Source organism: Gastrolobium bilobum, unplaced genomic scaffold (genome assembly GCF_033153095.1).
Source record: "Gastrolobium bilobum isolate Gb01-03AN ecotype WA unplaced genomic scaffold, APGP_CSIRO_Gbil_v1 utg7354, whole genome shotgun sequence".
Lineage (NCBI taxonomy): Eukaryota > Viridiplantae > Streptophyta > Magnoliopsida > Fabales > Fabaceae > Gastrolobium > Gastrolobium bilobum.
Window position 1 is genome coordinate 176,104 of NW_026897788.1, and position 17,839 is coordinate 193,942.

A 17,839-nucleotide genomic window follows, 5' to 3' on the forward strand; every position below is an offset into this window, starting at 1 on the left:
AGGAAGCTTTTTCATTTCTATCTTTCGTAAGAGTATGAAATTTAGATCCTTCAATCATAAAATAACTATCATTTCAATTTAAAAGCTTAAATTATGGTTCGTTTTTTCTGTTGTTACTGCAGATAAGTTATCTACAATAAGTCCAATACAACGTCATTTTAAGTTGAAAATCATAGTATTTTATAATTTTAATTTATTTTAAGATTATTATAGTCTTTATAATTATAATTTTATAATCTTTCAATCTCAAAACAACGTCATTTTAAAAGTAAATGAAGATAATTTATCTCCTGCAGAAATATTTTTCAGCTTAAATTATCAGATAAATATACTTTTATCATTGACAAAAGATAATGACTTCAATTCTTACAAATGTTTCTTAGTGGGTCTTCACTAAAATTTATGACATAGTCTAATGTTTCAAGTAGACAGCTTTCTCTATCCCACAAGTTTTATGTATCAAAGGATAAATCTTGTAAGGCGCATGATGTGTTTGCACTTTGCAGTGTCGTGACGTTTGACGTTTGTAATTCCCATCTCACTTAATTCCGTAATCATGTAATAGCAGACAATACTTTTCATCGCATTATCTACAGAAAACACTTTTATGTGTTTCCTTACCTTTCTTTCAGCCGGTGTCTAATGTCTAAATTCATGGTCCAAAAAACTCTCCCAAGACCACCTAAATTTTCTTCCTTTTTTTTGAAAAGAAAAAAAACTTGTTTTACATAACAAACAACAAAATTATCTAACAACCCAGGGAAATCAATTTAAGGGATATTCTCACTATCAAATTTTTTTACTATCAACTTACTACCTATCTAATTATCATTAGATTAACATTTTCTCTCTCTTTAAAATTTTTTAGTATTCTCTCTCTTTGATCCAATGGTAAATAGGAAGGTAGTAAGTTGGTAGTGAAAAATTTTGGTAGTGAGAATATCTTCTCTTTTTAGCATATTCAATTATAATATATTTAAAATATTAAATCACTCTTAAATAAAAATATAAACCTCTTTATAATTAATAAATGCCCAAAGGCCCCAAACACTTGTATTCTTACTCTTTTTTTGTGGTTTTTAGATTTAGAATGAACGCTTTTTACATATACACTGCATCAGCCTTATCAATGGTGACTCTGCAACCACACTATGTTTCTCTCTAAATTGCTTTGCTTTTGGCTGGAGATATAGTCAGAAAGTGCTTTTGATTAAGTTGAAACTTGAAAGGGGAGAAGGCAAAACAAGATTACTCCACATGGGTTGTCCCACCCATGTTATCTAAATATTTTTAAATTAAATAAGGCGCAACCCATGTTGTCTAAATATTTTAAATTAAACGAGGCTTGCATATGACTAGTACAGAGCACAAACTTTCTATGAAAAAAAGAAAATAGAAAATAAACTTTTTTGTCTTACTCAGCTGAATAACTTCTTTACAATTTAATCTTATACTTTTGTTAGATATCTATCTATTAATACTGGTTTTTACTGAGTGAAGAAGACTAATTTTGGTATAAACTTTAAACTTATATCGGTATAATTTTTTTTTATCGAATTTTAACTTTTAATCGGTTTACATCTAACAATCTACACATTTAATAAATTAGAATTATTAAATACAAATGATCAAGTATAACTTATAGGGTTTTATAATTATCATTTAATGTGAGAATTATAATTTTTCTACACACTCTTCGATTTTCGTGCTGACATGGGTCTTACATATAATTTTTTCTAACATACGAGTCTCACATGCTTTTTATCTCCTCAACATGAGATTTCAATTCTCCTTTATAAAACCCTAACTTATATTAGTGTAAAAGTTGAAACAGCATCATTTTACGTCACCCACCGACTTTTAGATAATATTAGATATACACAAAAGTTCACAGTAATCCATATTACCTCCTGATCTCATCCGTATTAAAGCAAAACTATTAGCTTTTATCTGGCCCTTTCCCCCCTCTTTTTTTTATCGATACACTCAAAATATTTTAATTAATAAAAATAGTCCAAAATAATTTCTCAATAAAAAATATGTTAATTTGTTTCATTGCAAAGTTAAGTCTTTCGAGTTATGGTTTTCTTGTCTAATTTTCCGAAGCTGCACTTAACAATCACTGCATCTAACACGTGGTTTGTGCAATGGGCAGTCATGGAATCCAAAAGCACAGGCCCTTAGCTGAGGAACATGCTACACATAATCACATGTGCATGATATAAATTGAAGGGCATGTGTGTCCCAGTATTTGCCATGCACGTTCATGTAAAGGCTTTGAGAAAGATAGAGTAGCAATAAAAAGCATGTTGATTCTCATTATCTGACCAAGACATTTCCAACCCAATCTATTGAATAGGGATTTGAATATATAGAGAGGAAGGAGATAGATAATTAATAAAAAATTTATAAATTAATGTAATAAGATACAATTAGGAGTTTAAATGGGTCAGATAGGTTCAAGTCTGATCTGACATAAAATATTCAATAAAATATAATAGATTCAAGCTTTAATAAAGTTTATTTAAAAAACAAGCCACAGTTAATGTAAAAGATTTCTTTTGGAAGAGCTAGCCCAAACTTGATGGAGATGTTTTTGACTCAAACAAGATTGCCTTCCGTATAAAATATCAGTAGTTTATCCAAATAAAAAACAAGTCATAGGCTTACTCTTATAAGGTCTAGCCTACATATCAATCTATGTTGTATTATTTATGGGAAAAATGTTTATTCTTTTAAATGACACAACTTATATCTTTTCACTCTCATAAATAGGTGGGACCCACACCTTTATTGTTTTGTCAACTCTCTCTCCTCCTTTATCTATCTCTTTCTCTCTCTTAAAATGACACAACTTTACACTCTTTAAAATGACACTCACTTTACCCATTATTTATTTGAAAAAAGTGTGTGTCATTTTAGATGACACAAGTTGTGTCATTTTATAGACACAAAGAGGTGAGACTCACACTTTTATTTTTTTTGTCTTTAATTTTTTCAGTGAAACTCACTCCTCTTTGTGTTTATAAAATGACACACACTTTTTTCTATTTATTTTAATTAAAATAAAATAAAATAAATATTTAAATAATTATTTTATTTGTTTTTTAAAATTCTTAATAGGAACTAAAGGTTTGGTAGGCTTAAATAAATTAGCGGATCTAGACCAAGCCTTTTTTATTTTTATTTTTTTAACATATGTCTGATCAAATTTATAATTTAACTATTTAAACTAAAGTTTAATTTGGCTCGGTCTATTTACATCCCTAAATGCAATGATATAAAATATAAAGATATAATATTTATTTGTACTAAATAAACGGCCAAACAATAAATTCCATTAATTTAGGTATCTTATAAAAATAGTTAATATTAATTTTAATTGATATTAGTATCCATCTAAATAAATGCTTAACCAAATATCTCCTGGATAGTAATATCCTTTATTGATGAAATTAAGTTATCAACACTATTTAGGAAAGAAAATATGTTCTTCCCAACAGAATCCTTCGTGACAAAGTAATAACGAGTCTAACATCTTTTCTTTATCATTATCACTTGGTTGTGTTTCTTTTTGTCACTTTTTTCCCTCTTCTCACTCCTCACCTTTATCTTGGACACACCCCCGCCCCTCTGGGCTTTTTTATTCACGTTCTAAGCCATGTCTTTAAAGCACTGCTTCTGTATGAATCACACTGAAATTCTACACACCAGTTACACTCTCTGTCTCTGATAATGGCCATGGAAGCTTCTATGCGCCTCTTGTTTCTCTCTTTTCTCACTATCTCCTGTTCAGGTGAGTTGCATACACTCATAGTACCACATACTCATAGTAATCATATTTGTTTGTTCTGGTGATTATTCTTAGCAAAAGTCCAAATTTAGCAGTTTCTCCTTGGCTTGTTTTGGTTTCTGAAACTGCAACAGTTACTTGTTTTTATGATGTTTAATTTGTTGTCTTTAGTTTTTGAACTACCCCACTTAGTTCTTGTAGCGAAATCAGTCGTGGAAGCTGCTCAAATTCAAGTGACTAACGAATTGAACTTGTTGTTCAGATTCTAATCCTCTTCTTTCACTTTTCTGCAGGAGCTTTGGTTGGTTTCTCCTATCGTGAGAGAGGAGACACTTCAACAACTGCGAGAACCATATCATTCCTTCAACAAAGCAAGGTTTCCCCATCTCAGATTCGAGTTTTTGTATCAGATCACAGGATCTTGTGCACTCTGACCAACTCCAACGTGTCAATTGATTTCTACTTAAACAAAAACCAAGTTGAAAATTTCATTACTTCAAAACCTTCTGGAATTTCGGTTCTAAAAGCTCATCTACTGAACTTCAAAAGCATCATTGTAAGCTGTGACAATGAGTGCTCAGCCCAAAATGAGATGCCTTTGCTTCTACGTACTCTGAAATCGATTCATTCAGTTCTCAGCAATTTTCACATGGGCAACAAAGTAAAAGTGTCAGTAGCATTTCCACTTTCATTCTTACAAAAGTTGAATGCATCACATGAAAACGATATTCGTAGGATTGTTTCGTTTATAAAGGAAATAAAATCCTTTGTCATGATAGAAGATAGCATTGATGGAGAATTAAGCATGGGGGATCACTTTGTTCAGTCTATTATCAAGAAAGCTGCTCTTGCTGCTTCTATTCTTCCTTGCAAAGATGTTCCCATGGTTGTGACAATCAAGAGCCTAGTTATCCCCAGTTCAATGGAAGTAGCTCAATTTAGTGAGAGGGTGTCCAAATATCTAGAAACAAGAACTCATATTACTAGAAGAATAGTTGCATTATATGCAGAAGTACATACACCAGAAGATTTTGCACAACTCAAAAGGGAAGAGGAAGAATTGTTTCATGTGTCCCGCAGAGAGATCCTGAGCAAATTTCACAAAAGAAGAACTCTAGATGACACAACCAGCCCACCAAACACAGTTTTCCCTACAAATCCAACTTCAGCTACACCAGTCATCACACCCCCAGATACACCAACCATCATCACAGTTCCTTCCACCAATCCTGTCACAATTTCTCCCAACAATCCATCTGCAATGCCTGTAGCAGTTCCTGCTACCACCACACCTGTGCCTTTACCTCCCACAAATCCTGCTAATCCAACCACACCAGTCACCAATCCAACACAACAACCAGTAACCAATCCTGTGACATCTTATCCACCTCCATCAGGAAGTGTTCCTGTCATAAACCCTCAACCTCCTCCTGCAAACACAAATAATTCTCCTTCCAGTCAGGGGCAGAGTTGGTGTGTGGCAAAGACAGGAGCTCCACAAGCTTCTCTTCAAGCAGCACTGGATTACGCTTGTGGAATGGGCGGTGCAGATTGTTCTCAAATAAATCAGGGTGGTAGTTGTTACAATCCATTAACTTTGCAAAACCATGCTTCTTTTGCCTTCAACAGCTATTATCAAAAGAATCCAGCGCCAACAAGTTGTGACTTTGGAGGGACTGCCACCTTAGTTAACACAAACCCAAGTAAGATCTCAATAGTTTAATAAACCTTTTTTTCTTCAATCTTATGCTTAGCAAAATTGATGAGTGATGACCATTTTTAACTGGCTCTTTTGCATTGTGAACAGGTTCGGGTTCTTGCATTTTCCCATCATCATCAACTCCAATGTCATCATCCCCAACACCACCTACACAATCAATTCCAACACCACCTGCATCATCAATTCCAACACCACCTGCATCATCAATTCCAACACCTCCTGCATCATCATCAATTCCAACAGCACCACCAACACCACCGTCATCTTCAGGAGCAGGCACTGTTGGGTAAGTGAGATAGTAAGTTTTTTTCACGGCTTCAATAATTTTATGGCACCAATAAGCATTCTAATCATGGTCCTGTATAATGCTACCTTCTTGCAGCTATGGTACCCCACCTTCAGTGTTAAATTCAAGCAACCCAGCCTCAGGTCTAATGCCTGGTTTTGGATTCGATAGCCCCCCAGTTGTAAATACCACATCGGACTCGCATGCTGTAGGTCTGAAACCTTTTGTTAGCTGCATTGTTCTGATGATATCATTTGTCACTGCAAGACTCGGTGTGCGCTTATAGACAAACGAGTTTTCCATTCTGATCATAGTATGAGAAGCTCGATACTGTCTCTAGCTATAGGTTAGAATTGTTTTGTAACATTACATGCAGAACACAGGTCTATGGGTGCCTTGAAACTGTAGCTGCTACTTATGGTTTCTAGGCTGTACAACAGACTATGGTCAATATTGGTCATGTACATATATTTTGAGAGCTTTAGTTGTTTTTTTTTCTTTTCTTTTAATTACTTTATGGAGTATGTAGTTCAGTGTAAATGGGTCGAAGTTGTTTTGGAAATTGATTTGCATAAATAAAGGATTGTTATTCATCAAAAGAAAGAGTTCATTATGATATCTAAGACTCTATCAAGATTTAGATGGATAAAAAATGTGTCACGGTTTATGTGTAAGGCAACCCCTGTGGTAAATTGTGAAGGTTCATGACTGACAAACGAGGAACCACTTCCAAAGGGCACTCAGATAAAATAGCGCACGGCCTTTTATCTCATTATTATTATTATTGTGGGAGGTAAAAAAAATTAAGGTGAGAAGATTTCATTATTACAATGTCAGAGTAAATTCATTGAATCAATCAAAAAAATTAGTAGAATTGGACATTACCTATCAATAAAAATATCTAAATTCTAAACCAAGTCAGACATTACCTCAATTGCCAAGGTTTGAATGATACTCTTGTAAACTTCGAAAGGGCTAATAACTGATGCGTAACGCGTTTAACAAGAACGTCCATTATGCCGTTAGTAACATGAAATTAAACCTCAGCTAGTAACAAATTCTTAAACTCTTAACACGTCTTTCTTTTCAAATTTAATATATAAAAAATCACATGAAGGTTATATGCGTTAGAGAACCACACAAGGCAAAATGTTGCATTTTATAACACAAGAAACAGAGTGATTTTGAATCAAAGTACAAAAAAGATAAACTGTTGGGAGAGAAAAAAGTAACCAAGTGAAAAATCGAACCTCATTATCATTACATTCTAGTCTTTATGGACTGAGACTGGTGCTTTCTATATGCACAAGAAGACACCTCCGTGCACTTTAATGCATTGGATGCCAATTCTTACGTTAGAGCTCATTCAATTGTCAAAGAAAATAATGAGAAAGCACTAACGGCCATAAGCCAAACGCCTTGACTTTTTAACCGACGCATATGAACAGGTTTGCTAAGATCCAAAGTAGAGTAGACATTAGCCAGCACGACAATACATACTTCAACGCACATTATAAAGCTGCTGACATATCATGATTTTCTATTGAAAATGAGTGGGAACAAGGTCCACCAGCGACGTTTCTTGTCAGCATCAGTATGGTAACTGTATGGTCACGTTTAAGAACCATCCTATCATTTTCTTGTCGAGAAATACATAAATTAACCTCTCCCGACGAAGGTAGTTAAAATCGGAATTTTAATTAAAATCAAAAAAGAAATAAAAAATTGTAAATCTTAAAATCGTAATAGAAATCGTAGATTTTACTTGCACTCTGAAATTAAATTTGTATATACATATGCTTATGTATAAAAAAAATTAAGAAAAATAGACTACCTTCCACCATCTTTATACATTTGCATACAATTGTCACATTCTAAGGGTCTAAGCTAATAAATCATTCAAGTTATTATCATCGAAGACATTCTGTTCCACGTGATCTTCAACTACATCATTCAAAATTGTCTTCATTTAAACTTTCATCATGCGATAAAGTTCCTTCATTTTCCACAATCCATTCATCTTCGGATGAAACATCAGCAATGTTATATTCAACAATTTTTCTAACTTGCTTAACACAATTTCAATAGTTAAAATCAGAATTTAAATCTTAAAATCGGGACTTAAGTAAATGTCTAAATCAAAATTTTATATTGAAAACGATATTAAGTGAAATCTAAATCGTTTTAACAAAAATAAATCGTTAAAATCGAGATTTTAACATTTAAATCCCAATTTTAACTATCATGCTCGTCACCAATCTAAAGGTTGGCTAACAAGTAGAACTCAGAATAATAATCCGATAAACGGCCTTAAACATATAAGCGCAACTTCTGCAGTGTAGTTTTATAGAACATAGAAAAAAGGACTAATGATGCTGATGCTACATTTTTATTTTATTTTTTGGTATAAACCATCAGGTATCCAACCGCAACGGGCAGCGATTAATCTGGAATCAAACAGAGTATAACCACAAGAACAGCAAAATTCTCTCTACCAAATTTTAACAAGATGCATACCTAAGATGCTGATGCTACATATTGCACAAGCTAAATCTAGATTATCTCTAAAACTGTGTTTCTACAATGCAAAACGGCTTCTACAGCTTCTCTAGACTCCTAGAATAAACTTGAGAAGGTATCAGTTTCCTCTATATACAAGGATCGTTTTGGATACAGGAATGGTTTCACCGCTTGGAAAATACCACCAAGACTAGCATGGACATGGATGCGGCGATTTTGAATCCGGTGGTGTCCCAGAAATTCTGATTTTGCTCTTCTGCATCCACAACTCGTCTTTGTTGCTTTGCTGCTAATTGATCTCTCAGTTCTTTAATTGCTTTGTCCCGTCGCTCTCCCATCTGTTCACAAACCCATACAATGAAACGTGAGATTTGACTAGGACATTAATAAACAAAGGATTTTATAAGAGTTACGTTATAAGAAAAAATGATTCTGTTATGTTACAGAGATTTGTTATTTTGAGTGCTGTAGCTTTTTTTTTTTTTCTTCAAAACATGTGGGTCCCACAAAATGTTGTGAGTATAGGAAACTTTTTATAGTCATGTTAAATGACGAAAGCAAATCCCACAAACAAAAGACATAAACTTCAGTAAGTTGCCTAAGTAAGGCCATTATTTGATCAAATAATTCAAATCAAAAGTTCAAAAAGAAGCACTGAAAGAGCCTAATTTACTGTAAACAACAAGAACATTAAGAAACTTTTAAGGGCGTTTGTTTTCTTCTGTTGCGGATGATAAGCCATTTTCCTGTAGATACATAAATACAAGGTCCCACCATATTTTTTCAAAAAAACAAACAAACAAAAATGGCACAAATTTTGATCTATCAGTAGGAATGGAAATTTGTTTTTCTACAACAGTAGATAATGTTTTCCCATCTTTTAAATGACAAAGAATGAGTGCAAGAGCTATATTTACCCTTTGCAGTTTTCGTGTCTGAGAACGAGCTTCCTGCAGACAGAATTCCAACTTCAACACCCTCTTCTTCAGCTCCTGATCAGCACGCCGCTGTTTCTCCAACTGTTTTTTAAAAACACATCAATGCCCCTTAAATACACTAGCCAAGGACATCATAATAAGACAAGAAAACAATAAATAAAACGAACTAGTAATTCCACAGGCAAACCAGGATGGCTTTACCTGTGACTCCAACTCCTTAGTCTTGAGCTTCCAATGAGCAGACATGATCTTGATTTCATCCTTAAGTTTTGCTATTTCTTCATCCTTAGCAACCAGAAGTTTATTCATCTTCTCAATATTCTTAGGAGAAACCTCATCTAATATTTTCCGCAATTCACAATCCTTGTTCTCTCCGGCTTTTGCTAGAGTTTCCATAATATCATGCTCAATTCTCAAAACTTCATCTTTCAATTGCTTTTGTGAAGATTCCCTTGCCTGAAGATCCTTCTGTAGATTGTCTAGTTGCTCGCCTAGCCTAATAACACGATCCTCATGCTCTCTTAGTGAACTATTTTTCTCATCTAACTCTTTCAGAAGTTGTAAACATTGGAGCTGTGCTGATTGAGCTGATGCAGCACTTGCATCTGCAGTTGCTCTCGTTGCTACAAGCTGTGTTCTAAGATCATCCAACTCCTTCAGATGCTGTTTCAAGAATACAAAATATGTTATGATTAAATGATACTCAGACTATTGCCTGGGCTAAATAAACATGCTTTAGGGATGGTTTTGCTTTTAAAATTAAGGTTGCAACTTGCAAGAGATATCAAATGATAGTTAAGACTTAAGAAAATAAACATAGAAACTTGCAAAATAATCAGAAGCATGATAAATACTTCAAGATCGGAAGAAAATCTAACTGGTTATAGTACAGCCACAAAGATTGTGCCTACAATGTTGAAGTTACTTTGCACCGTGCTGCCCTGTTGCTCAATAAAGAAACCCGGAGACCCCGACATAATCAGAGTGTAATGCTTCAGTTTATGTACGAATGAATTGTCATATTTTCCTTCACTGATGATACCATTGTTGCGAACTATTCAAATCTTCACTTAGATCATCTATGTACTCTTCCATGAGTACAATCTATTTAAAGGTTAAATGCATAATTGATTTTCCAAAAATTTATTCATTAATAATTTGGACCACGCCTGTATTACAATCATTATATAAGATAAGAGGCTGATATTATATACAGTAATTCATGATACACAAGAATTTAAATCTTACGATAAAATTGTTGCCATTACTAGCTATTAAAGTTGTTATACCAAATATCACTCAAGTCTACGTCACAAATATGCACTGTCCGTCTTGACTGTATCCACATTATTCTCATTCCAAATTCTAGTATCCTTGCTTTTATGCAAGGTATTGTAGTGCACAATAAATAGCTAGATGCATTCATTTCTCTTTTTAAAATATCACCGAGAGAAAAAAAAAATATCCACCTACTTAATAAAAGTCTGTTTGTGACCACCATAAAATATGTGCTTAGTATATCATTGATTTAATTAAAAAATTGAAACTAATTCCGTTTTATGTGCCGCGAATTCCTGATTCAAAGCAGATCTAGTTACATCCAAAAACTAATTGTTACCCAGTCAAGATGCACCTCTTCTAACCCCTACCTTTGCAACAATTTTTTCTTGTTGAACCCAACGAAGTCAATAAGTGACTTCCATGTCAAAGAATCTAGAAATTTGGACTCTGGCAAGCATCTATGGACAAGTTCTCATTATACAGAACCACTATTCCTTGGCTTTCTTTAGTAATAAACAGATGTCAAATTACTAACGGCATACAATACTAGGCTGTTCTAGCACTGAAAGGGTCACTTGAAAATATTAATTATTAGGGTTTAGTGTGTGACATTCAAAAGGACACAAGTTGTGTCCTTTTAGTGATTTACATAAAGTACGACCGGTCGTGCTCTATGTAATTATGAAAAGTTACATTTTTTTCACTTTACACGTTAACGATGTAACTAGAAAAAAAATCAACTTTTCAGTTTTATACAAAGTACGACCACACTTTGTGTAAAACACCTAAAATGACACAAGTCTGTGTCGTTCGAAAGGATACTTCTTTTTCCCTAATTATTAACTCTTCATGCTTTTGTATGCTTAAAATCAACCGGTAGACGATGAAAGACGAAATTGATATTAAAATTATTAAATCACTTGCAACTTAGAAAAGCACGATCCACTAATCCCTACATTAAGAATAAAAATTCTTACTACTCGTCTCAAGATTTCCGTCCATTTGATGATTGTAATTAATTGAATTATATTCATTAATTAATTATTAATTCTTAAAAAATTACAACTATTAGATGCACAGAGATTAACAATGGAGATGGGGAATAAGACTTCTTGCTCTTAAGCTGGAGTAAAAAATATCCTTCCCTTTAAAATTAATTTAAATAATTTTATTAATTTTAGTTACTAAGCTAATAATTAGTGCAGAAAAATGTGGCATAGACAAAATTGAGGAATTAACAATCTAAGTAAGAAAGGGACTACAATACTAATAGATCCAAACACCTAGTCACCCTTTTCTTCAAAGTCCAACGGGATCCGCTAAAACGAAAGAGGACAAGTGAAATGGTTAAAAAAAAATACCCTAAAAGATGAGCATCTAGTGTGTAATTTCTGTTTAATGAGGGGGGAAAAGCTAGCAAAAAAACATATACGATCACCAACACCAATTCAACTAGAAAAGCAAATAAAAGACATAATTAGGGAATCTTGAAATAATTTAAAAGAAAATAGAGCAGAAGTTAACAACATTTCCAATCAGACCACGGCATAAGATCAAGAGATATGAACTTAAGAAAAATAACAAAGAAAGGTAGATGTAATTGAAACCTTGTCAGCATAAGAGGTTGAAGCCTGAAGTTGCTCGTTTCTTTCTTCCAATTTCTTCTGCAGCCTGTCAATTTCCAATTCCATGCTCTTGGCATTTGTTTCCGCTTTCTGTGAAAAAAACACCCATAAAAAATTGTTGGACTAAAAAAAAACAATGAATTTTCCCTGACCCCACGACCTCAAAGACTCAAAAAGTACAAATAATTGATATCAAAAATGTAATTTTTGTTAAAAAAAAAAAAAAAAAGACACACAAGCAACCCAAAAACATGGGAAATCTTGTACCTGTCTTGTTAGAGTTTCTTTAGCATATGATTCTTCCTGCGAGGCCAGGCGACTACGAAGCTCCTTCAACTCTGCCGCTAACGACACCACGTTGCGCCTAAAGCTCTGCTTTTTATCATTCAAATCCTTTAACAACGGATCAACATCTCGAGCTGCTATAGATGTCAACGGCAAAGAACCGGATGAAGATGGTTTCTCAGAAATTGACATGGGAATTTGAGATATTCCAATGATACCCTTCTCTGGTAATGAGATAATAATCTAATGTGTGCTATGTTGTACAAACCAAATCAGATCCTATCTTGAAATGAAAGCGAATTATACTTAATTCCTGCATGTGAACATGATAGATGTGCATTTAATTTAATTAGAATTCTCTCCAAAGAAGAAAGAACAAAAAAATTGACTTAGTTAATTTATAAAAAATAACAATAATAATAATAATAAAGTAGCTTAGAAAGTACTGGAACTTATTTTCACGAAAAGGTTACCGGATTCAAATTCAAAGTAATGTTCTCTACTAGATACGCATATGCTTGAGAATTTAAGTCCAATGAAATTTCAGCTAAGTTTTTTTTTTTCTGGCACTCGTTGCACCGGGAATCCACCTCCACCATAAATGATAGGAGAGAGAAAGACAGAAGAAACGAAACAGTGACCCGCTATGGGTCTATCTGTCATTTTCGAATAAAAAATAATACCCATAAAAGAGGGTCAAGGGAGAGACGTGAATGAAATTAATGCCTTTGCGTCGGCTAACAAGTTTCAAAAATATTCAAAACTTTAAGCGGATTTCGAGATACCCTTAAATCGACGAGATTAAATTAACTGTAACTCCCAACCTCTACTTCAACTGAAGGCCATAAACAGAGATTTCAGTAACTGATCCAATAAAGCATGAAACATGGAGGTAGCATAATACACATACCAGTTTCTGCGTTGGATCTTGGGTCTCCTTGAGCTGAAGCTCTGGTTCTGATGGAAAAGGAACTGAGACGTAGCACACCAGAATCAGAATGAGAAATGGATGATGATGATGAAATGAGGAAGGAGAATCAGAGGCTGATGCTGCAACCCACTAGTCAATTCTTTTATTTTAATGTTTTTTTTTTTTTTTATATCGTTTTCTTGTCTCATCTGTGAGTGAGAGTTGGCAGGTTTTACGCGACATGTCTTACGCACGAACAAAGCCTCGGCAGAGGTTAGGTTCGGGTCTTAGATTATTTTTTTATTTTAGATAAATTCTTCCCCAAATAAGTTAAAGTATTAGTTAGGAGGAGTATTTAGTAGTTTATATTAAATTAAATTAAATACACTATCAAAAACAAATCAAATTAAATATTTTAAATTCCTTGATTATTAAAACTTTTTAACCTTTTATTTAAAACACTTTTACTTTTGTACTTTATTAATATTAGCTAGTGTAGTAAGTAAGCGCAGGTTCGTGTCCGAAAAACGAAGAGGTTACGTTCGGAGTTTCCTAACCTCGGGTTCCCAACATGACAAATTTCAAAGCTACAGCTATGATTGATTGGTCTTGTCTTGGAGTCCCCAAACGATGAGCGCGGCAAATACAAATTTTGGTCTAGGGCGTATAGCTTTGCAACACGTGAGTGTGATGAGGGACCTTTATGTACACTCGTATGTGAAGCTATCATGTACGAAGTATCAAGAAATTTGAATTTGAACCTCATCATTTGAGTGGAGAACAATACGGCTTGAAACATAAGGGAATAAATTCTTTTTTATTTTAATCATTTGGCAAGCAATTTTATTCTGTGGATCTCAATATTGGAATTTGAGAAAATATTTTCTTCTCTTAATAGATCTAAGTTATGTCTTTTTATCCACTTCTAAATGTGTATTCCATAAAATACATAACTATAATATGAGTAAATATCATTTTTGGTCCTCAGAAAATTTCACGATGTCCGCTTTAGTCCCTAGCAAATAAAAAAGCCCATCGTGGTCCCTAAGAAATTCAAAATAGACCAATTTAGTTGAAATCGTGCTCCCTCACAAATTTAAAAAAGACCCATATTAATCTCTTAAAAGGACTAAAATGGGTTCATTTTGAATTTTTTAAGGACCACGGGGGGCTTTTTTATTTGCTAGGGATTAAAGCGAGCATCGTAAAATTTGCTGAGGACCAAAATTGATATTTACTCTTATAATATTCAAGTTATATATTTTTTTCTTTTTACGTCAGGCAACAGTTTCTGAAGAGATAGAACAAATATAATTTAATATTATAATTATATACTCCTCGAAATACATAATTATAAGGGGTAAAAGGATATAACTTAAATTATTTAAAAAGGCAAACTATTTTATCTCGTTGAAACTTTTAAGATAGAGCAGCACTGTTACACAAAATAATTGCTTCGTTGTTTAACTTTTTGATAAGTGAGTTTTCTTTAATACAAGGTTAATATGGGATTTGAGAACAAACAGTAGGGTGGTGTTTGGTTGAGGAGAAATTTTTTGAATACTAGGGAAATGTAATTGATAGGAAAATGGTTGGAAAGTGAGTTTAGTAGGAAAATGTAAAAAAAGTTGTTTGGTTCGCCAAAAGTTTACCGGAAAAATTGGGTTAAATTTTTTGAGTGTATGTTTGGTTGAAGATATAATATTGATGGGAAAATTATTTGAAAATACTAAAATACCCTTTCTTTTTTTACTGTTTTTAAAAGTGAGTTACCATTGTGTGAATTGTGTGTTGCACATTTCTACCAACCACAAATAAAAAGGTTTTCATATCTCTGTAATCTTCTCCTTCTCTCGTTTCGTTGGTCGGGAATCATCACTTGGGAACGGTGATGAAACATGGGGAAATTCTCAAAGAAAGCTTAGCACTGCACTTGTGGAACAGGCAGAGTAAGAAGCTAAAGATAGAAAAAGGAAGCATTATATCAAGTTGTTGCATCTTCTGCAACTCCTGGAATTAAAGTTAGAAGTAAAGAGGATTCGAGCAACTCCTGCATCTTCTGCACCGTCGTTGGTTCTATTCAACGACCTCAGATTGGAGCAACAACGCTTACGGACTCGGGTTAAGCAAGGGTAGTTTTGGCAGCACCTAATTTCATGGTTTTTACTTACCTAGTTATCGATGGAATACCACTATCAAAAGAGGATTTGAGCGCTGTTGTTTTGGTCCAATTTTGCATGCAAACCTCATTTGCTAGGCAAATCAGTTAGGTAGGCAAATTTTGAGATCACTTGAACCAAACATGGATAATCAACTTACCCACTTTCAGTTGCCTAGGAAAATTTTGAGATATCTTATACCAAACACAACCTAGATGATAGTAGATTAGTGAGCACAAAAAACAAATTATAAGAAAATGGGTGTGTGTATGCATAGTGATAATAATAAATATTGAGATTTTGGAAATGTGTGTACATGTAAAGTTTAACCCTTTATTTATAAAGAGGGTTTTACCTGAAGTTGAAAAAGTTTGGACAAGACTCAAATTCTCTAATGGATAAAACTCAATATCTATAATTCATATATTGAATCACGATTGGTTTGGTCTCTTATCTTTTATGGGGTATTTGGTATGAGAGACAAAAAAATTTACCTGAGAATCATGATTTCCGGTAATATTGTAGGATTTTTTTCTAGTAAATATTATTAAAAAATTATTTGATATGGCAAGATTTTTCCATAAATGTTAGGTTATTTTTCTAATTCTATGTTTGGTAAATTGTAAAATATCGCTGGGAATGTTGAATGGAATTACAAAGATACCCATTTGTTTGAATACATCATTTGTTTAATCATTTCCCAAGGCAGAGCAATTTCGTCCAACAATTTGCTTTATCATTTCCCAAGGGGTGGGAAAAATTTATACCATGGGTCAGATGGTATTTTTCTTCAGGAAAGTGTAGTGTTAAAATAAATTATAGGAAAAAAAATAGCTGGGAAAATTTCCAAATCTGCATATCAAACATTGACAAAAAAAATTCCCCGCTCCCAATTCCTAGGAATCCACGCAAAATTCCCATACCAAAGGCACCCTTAGAGCATGTGGGACTTATTATGTGAGTTTAGAATAGTTATCGTTCAGTCTAGGAGTCTGAGAGTTTGGACTGCGGAGTTATAGAGTAGCATGTTCCTTGAACTCGAGGCATTAAGGGGTCGAGTTGCACCTGTCTAAGTTGGAATTGTTGATTTTGAGTAGTATATCGTTATGGCATGTTGTGTTTCTCATTGTTGGAAAAACTCAATCTCTTTGAACGAGCTCATAATATGTGGACAATTTATGCTTCTTGAGGGAGTTTTTGTTGTCGTGCCTCGTTCCTAAAATCATCCAAATGATCTATACTTTTTGAGTTTAGCTCGTGGTCCAATTGGATATGAATCCTTCGTGAGAACTTGACATCTCAATTGACTTTTGGTTCCCTTCAATCTCGTTCTGACGGTTACCCCTTTATATATGTTGTCCTTATTAGTCAGATGGGCATTGGAGAACATGGGAAGACTTCGTGTTGCATGCCTCACGATAAGCTGTAATAGCATCACGCTCATCACCTGTCTTTCCCCAATGGAATTACCACTAATTCTTTCCTTATTTGTTATGGCTTTTCATATTTGCACCTTTATATTTTGGCTAAATTATAAATTAACACCTTATAGTTAGGTTATGTTTCAAAAGAACACCTTGTAGTTTTGATTGTTAAAATTAACCTCCTTACAGTAAGTGATTTCAATAATTAAGCATATATATATTTTTTTTTCTAACCTTGTTAACTAATCATGTTGAAAGGCTTGGTGTAGAAAGAAAGTTTCTCTCACCTCTCCTCACTTTATTTCTCCTATTTCATCTCACCTTTGTTCTATTTTCATCTCTGTTAACCTATTTCAGCTATTAGTTTTTGTTGGTTTAGCATTACATCAATGTTTCATAAGTAGTTTACTTGAACATTTAATGAGAATCGATGGGGTAATCGTGAATTTGGACCAAGAAATAAAATGGCAGTTACAAATATGATAAAGTCAATAAAAGTTTGTGGTGATGAAGAGGTTTAGATTGAAGGGATTGGGAAGGTGTAGGTGAGCTCAAATCCTCAATTCTCGCAACAGGACAAGACGAAGAACCAAAAATGATCATAGTGTTGCAATTACTAATTAAGAAATGAAATTCAATTCTAGAAGTGGAAAGAGGATGGACACGTTGGCAAATATGGAAATTTACTAAGCCACTACGATTGGTAGATTTGGATAATTTGCATGGAGTCAAAGGTTATTGTGTCAAAAAAATATTAAAATTGGGAACTTTAGGATATTTCTCATACAAATCTCCACTTTAATTATTTGCTTTTATAATTACTAAAAAAGCATAGCTTTATATAAGGAGAGGTATGACATGATACAATTTTCACAATCATCATATAAAGCACATGACT

General features: G+C 33.6%; 2 protein-coding genes across 3 annotated transcripts; one reads left to right on the forward strand and one right to left on the reverse strand.

Annotated features, from left to right (window-relative positions):
• The first annotated feature begins 3,671 nt into the window (after positions 1-3,671).
• LOC133310343 (uncharacterized) lies at positions 3,672-6,340 on the forward strand. 2 transcript variants are annotated; one of them, XM_061511260.1, is made up of 4 exons: positions 3,672-3,796; positions 4,087-5,511; positions 5,595-5,799; positions 5,896-6,340. In XM_061511260.1, the coding sequence occupies exons 1-4, from the start codon at positions 3,736-3,738 to the stop codon at positions 6,083-6,085; spliced, it is 1,881 nt and encodes a 626-aa protein (XP_061367244.1). In that variant the 5' UTR covers positions 3,672-3,735; the 3' UTR covers positions 6,086-6,340. The 2 variants fall into 2 exon arrangements, with proteins under 2 accessions (XP_061367244.1, XP_061367245.1); XM_061511261.1 differs by having other exon boundaries at positions 4,087-5,496; positions 5,601-5,799.
• A 1,798-nt stretch (positions 6,341-8,138) lies between these two features.
• On the reverse strand, positions 8,139-13,471 carry LOC133310338 (nuclear envelope-associated protein 2-like). Its single transcript, XM_061511254.1, has 6 exons — positions 13,359-13,471; positions 12,431-12,761; positions 12,146-12,253; positions 9,459-9,920; positions 9,237-9,338; positions 8,139-8,657 (listed from the first exon to the last, which is right to left on the reverse strand). Exons 2-6 carry the CDS (start codon positions 12,638-12,640, stop codon positions 8,484-8,486), a joined length of 1,056 nt encoding a protein of 351 aa, XP_061367238.1. The 5' UTR covers positions 12,641-12,761; positions 13,359-13,471; the 3' UTR covers positions 8,139-8,483.
• Positions 13,472-17,839: the final 4,368 nt, after the last annotated feature.

What these genes read in the sequence shown, in the direction of transcription:
- LOC133310343 (XM_061511260.1), top strand. Translation starts at nt 3,736, where the DNA reads ATGGCCATGGAAGCTTCTATGCGCCTCTTGTTTCTCTCTTTTCTCACT. An exon ending in CCCAAGTAAGATCTCAATAG is followed by an intron (nt 5,512 to 5,594) that starts TTTAATAAACCT and finishes CTTTTGCATTGT; the next exon opens with GAACAGGTTCGGGTTCTTGC. An exon ending in TCAGGAGCAGGCACTGTTGG is followed by an intron (nt 5,800 to 5,895) that starts GTAAGTGAGATA and finishes ACCTTCTTGCAG; the next exon opens with CTATGGTACCCCACCTTCAG.
- LOC133310338 (XM_061511254.1), bottom strand. Translation starts at nt 12,640, where the DNA reads ATGTCAATTTCTGAGAAACCATCTTCATCCGGTTCTTTGCCGTTGACA. An exon ending in CAACCTCTTATGCTGACAAG is followed by an intron (nt 9,921 to 12,145) that starts GTTTCAATTACA and finishes TTCTTGAAACAG; the next exon opens with CATCTGAAGGAGTTGGATGA. An exon ending in AGACACGAAAACTGCAAAGG is followed by an intron (nt 8,658 to 9,236) that starts GTAAATATAGCT and finishes GTTTGTGAACAG; the next exon opens with ATGGGAGAGCGACGGGACAA.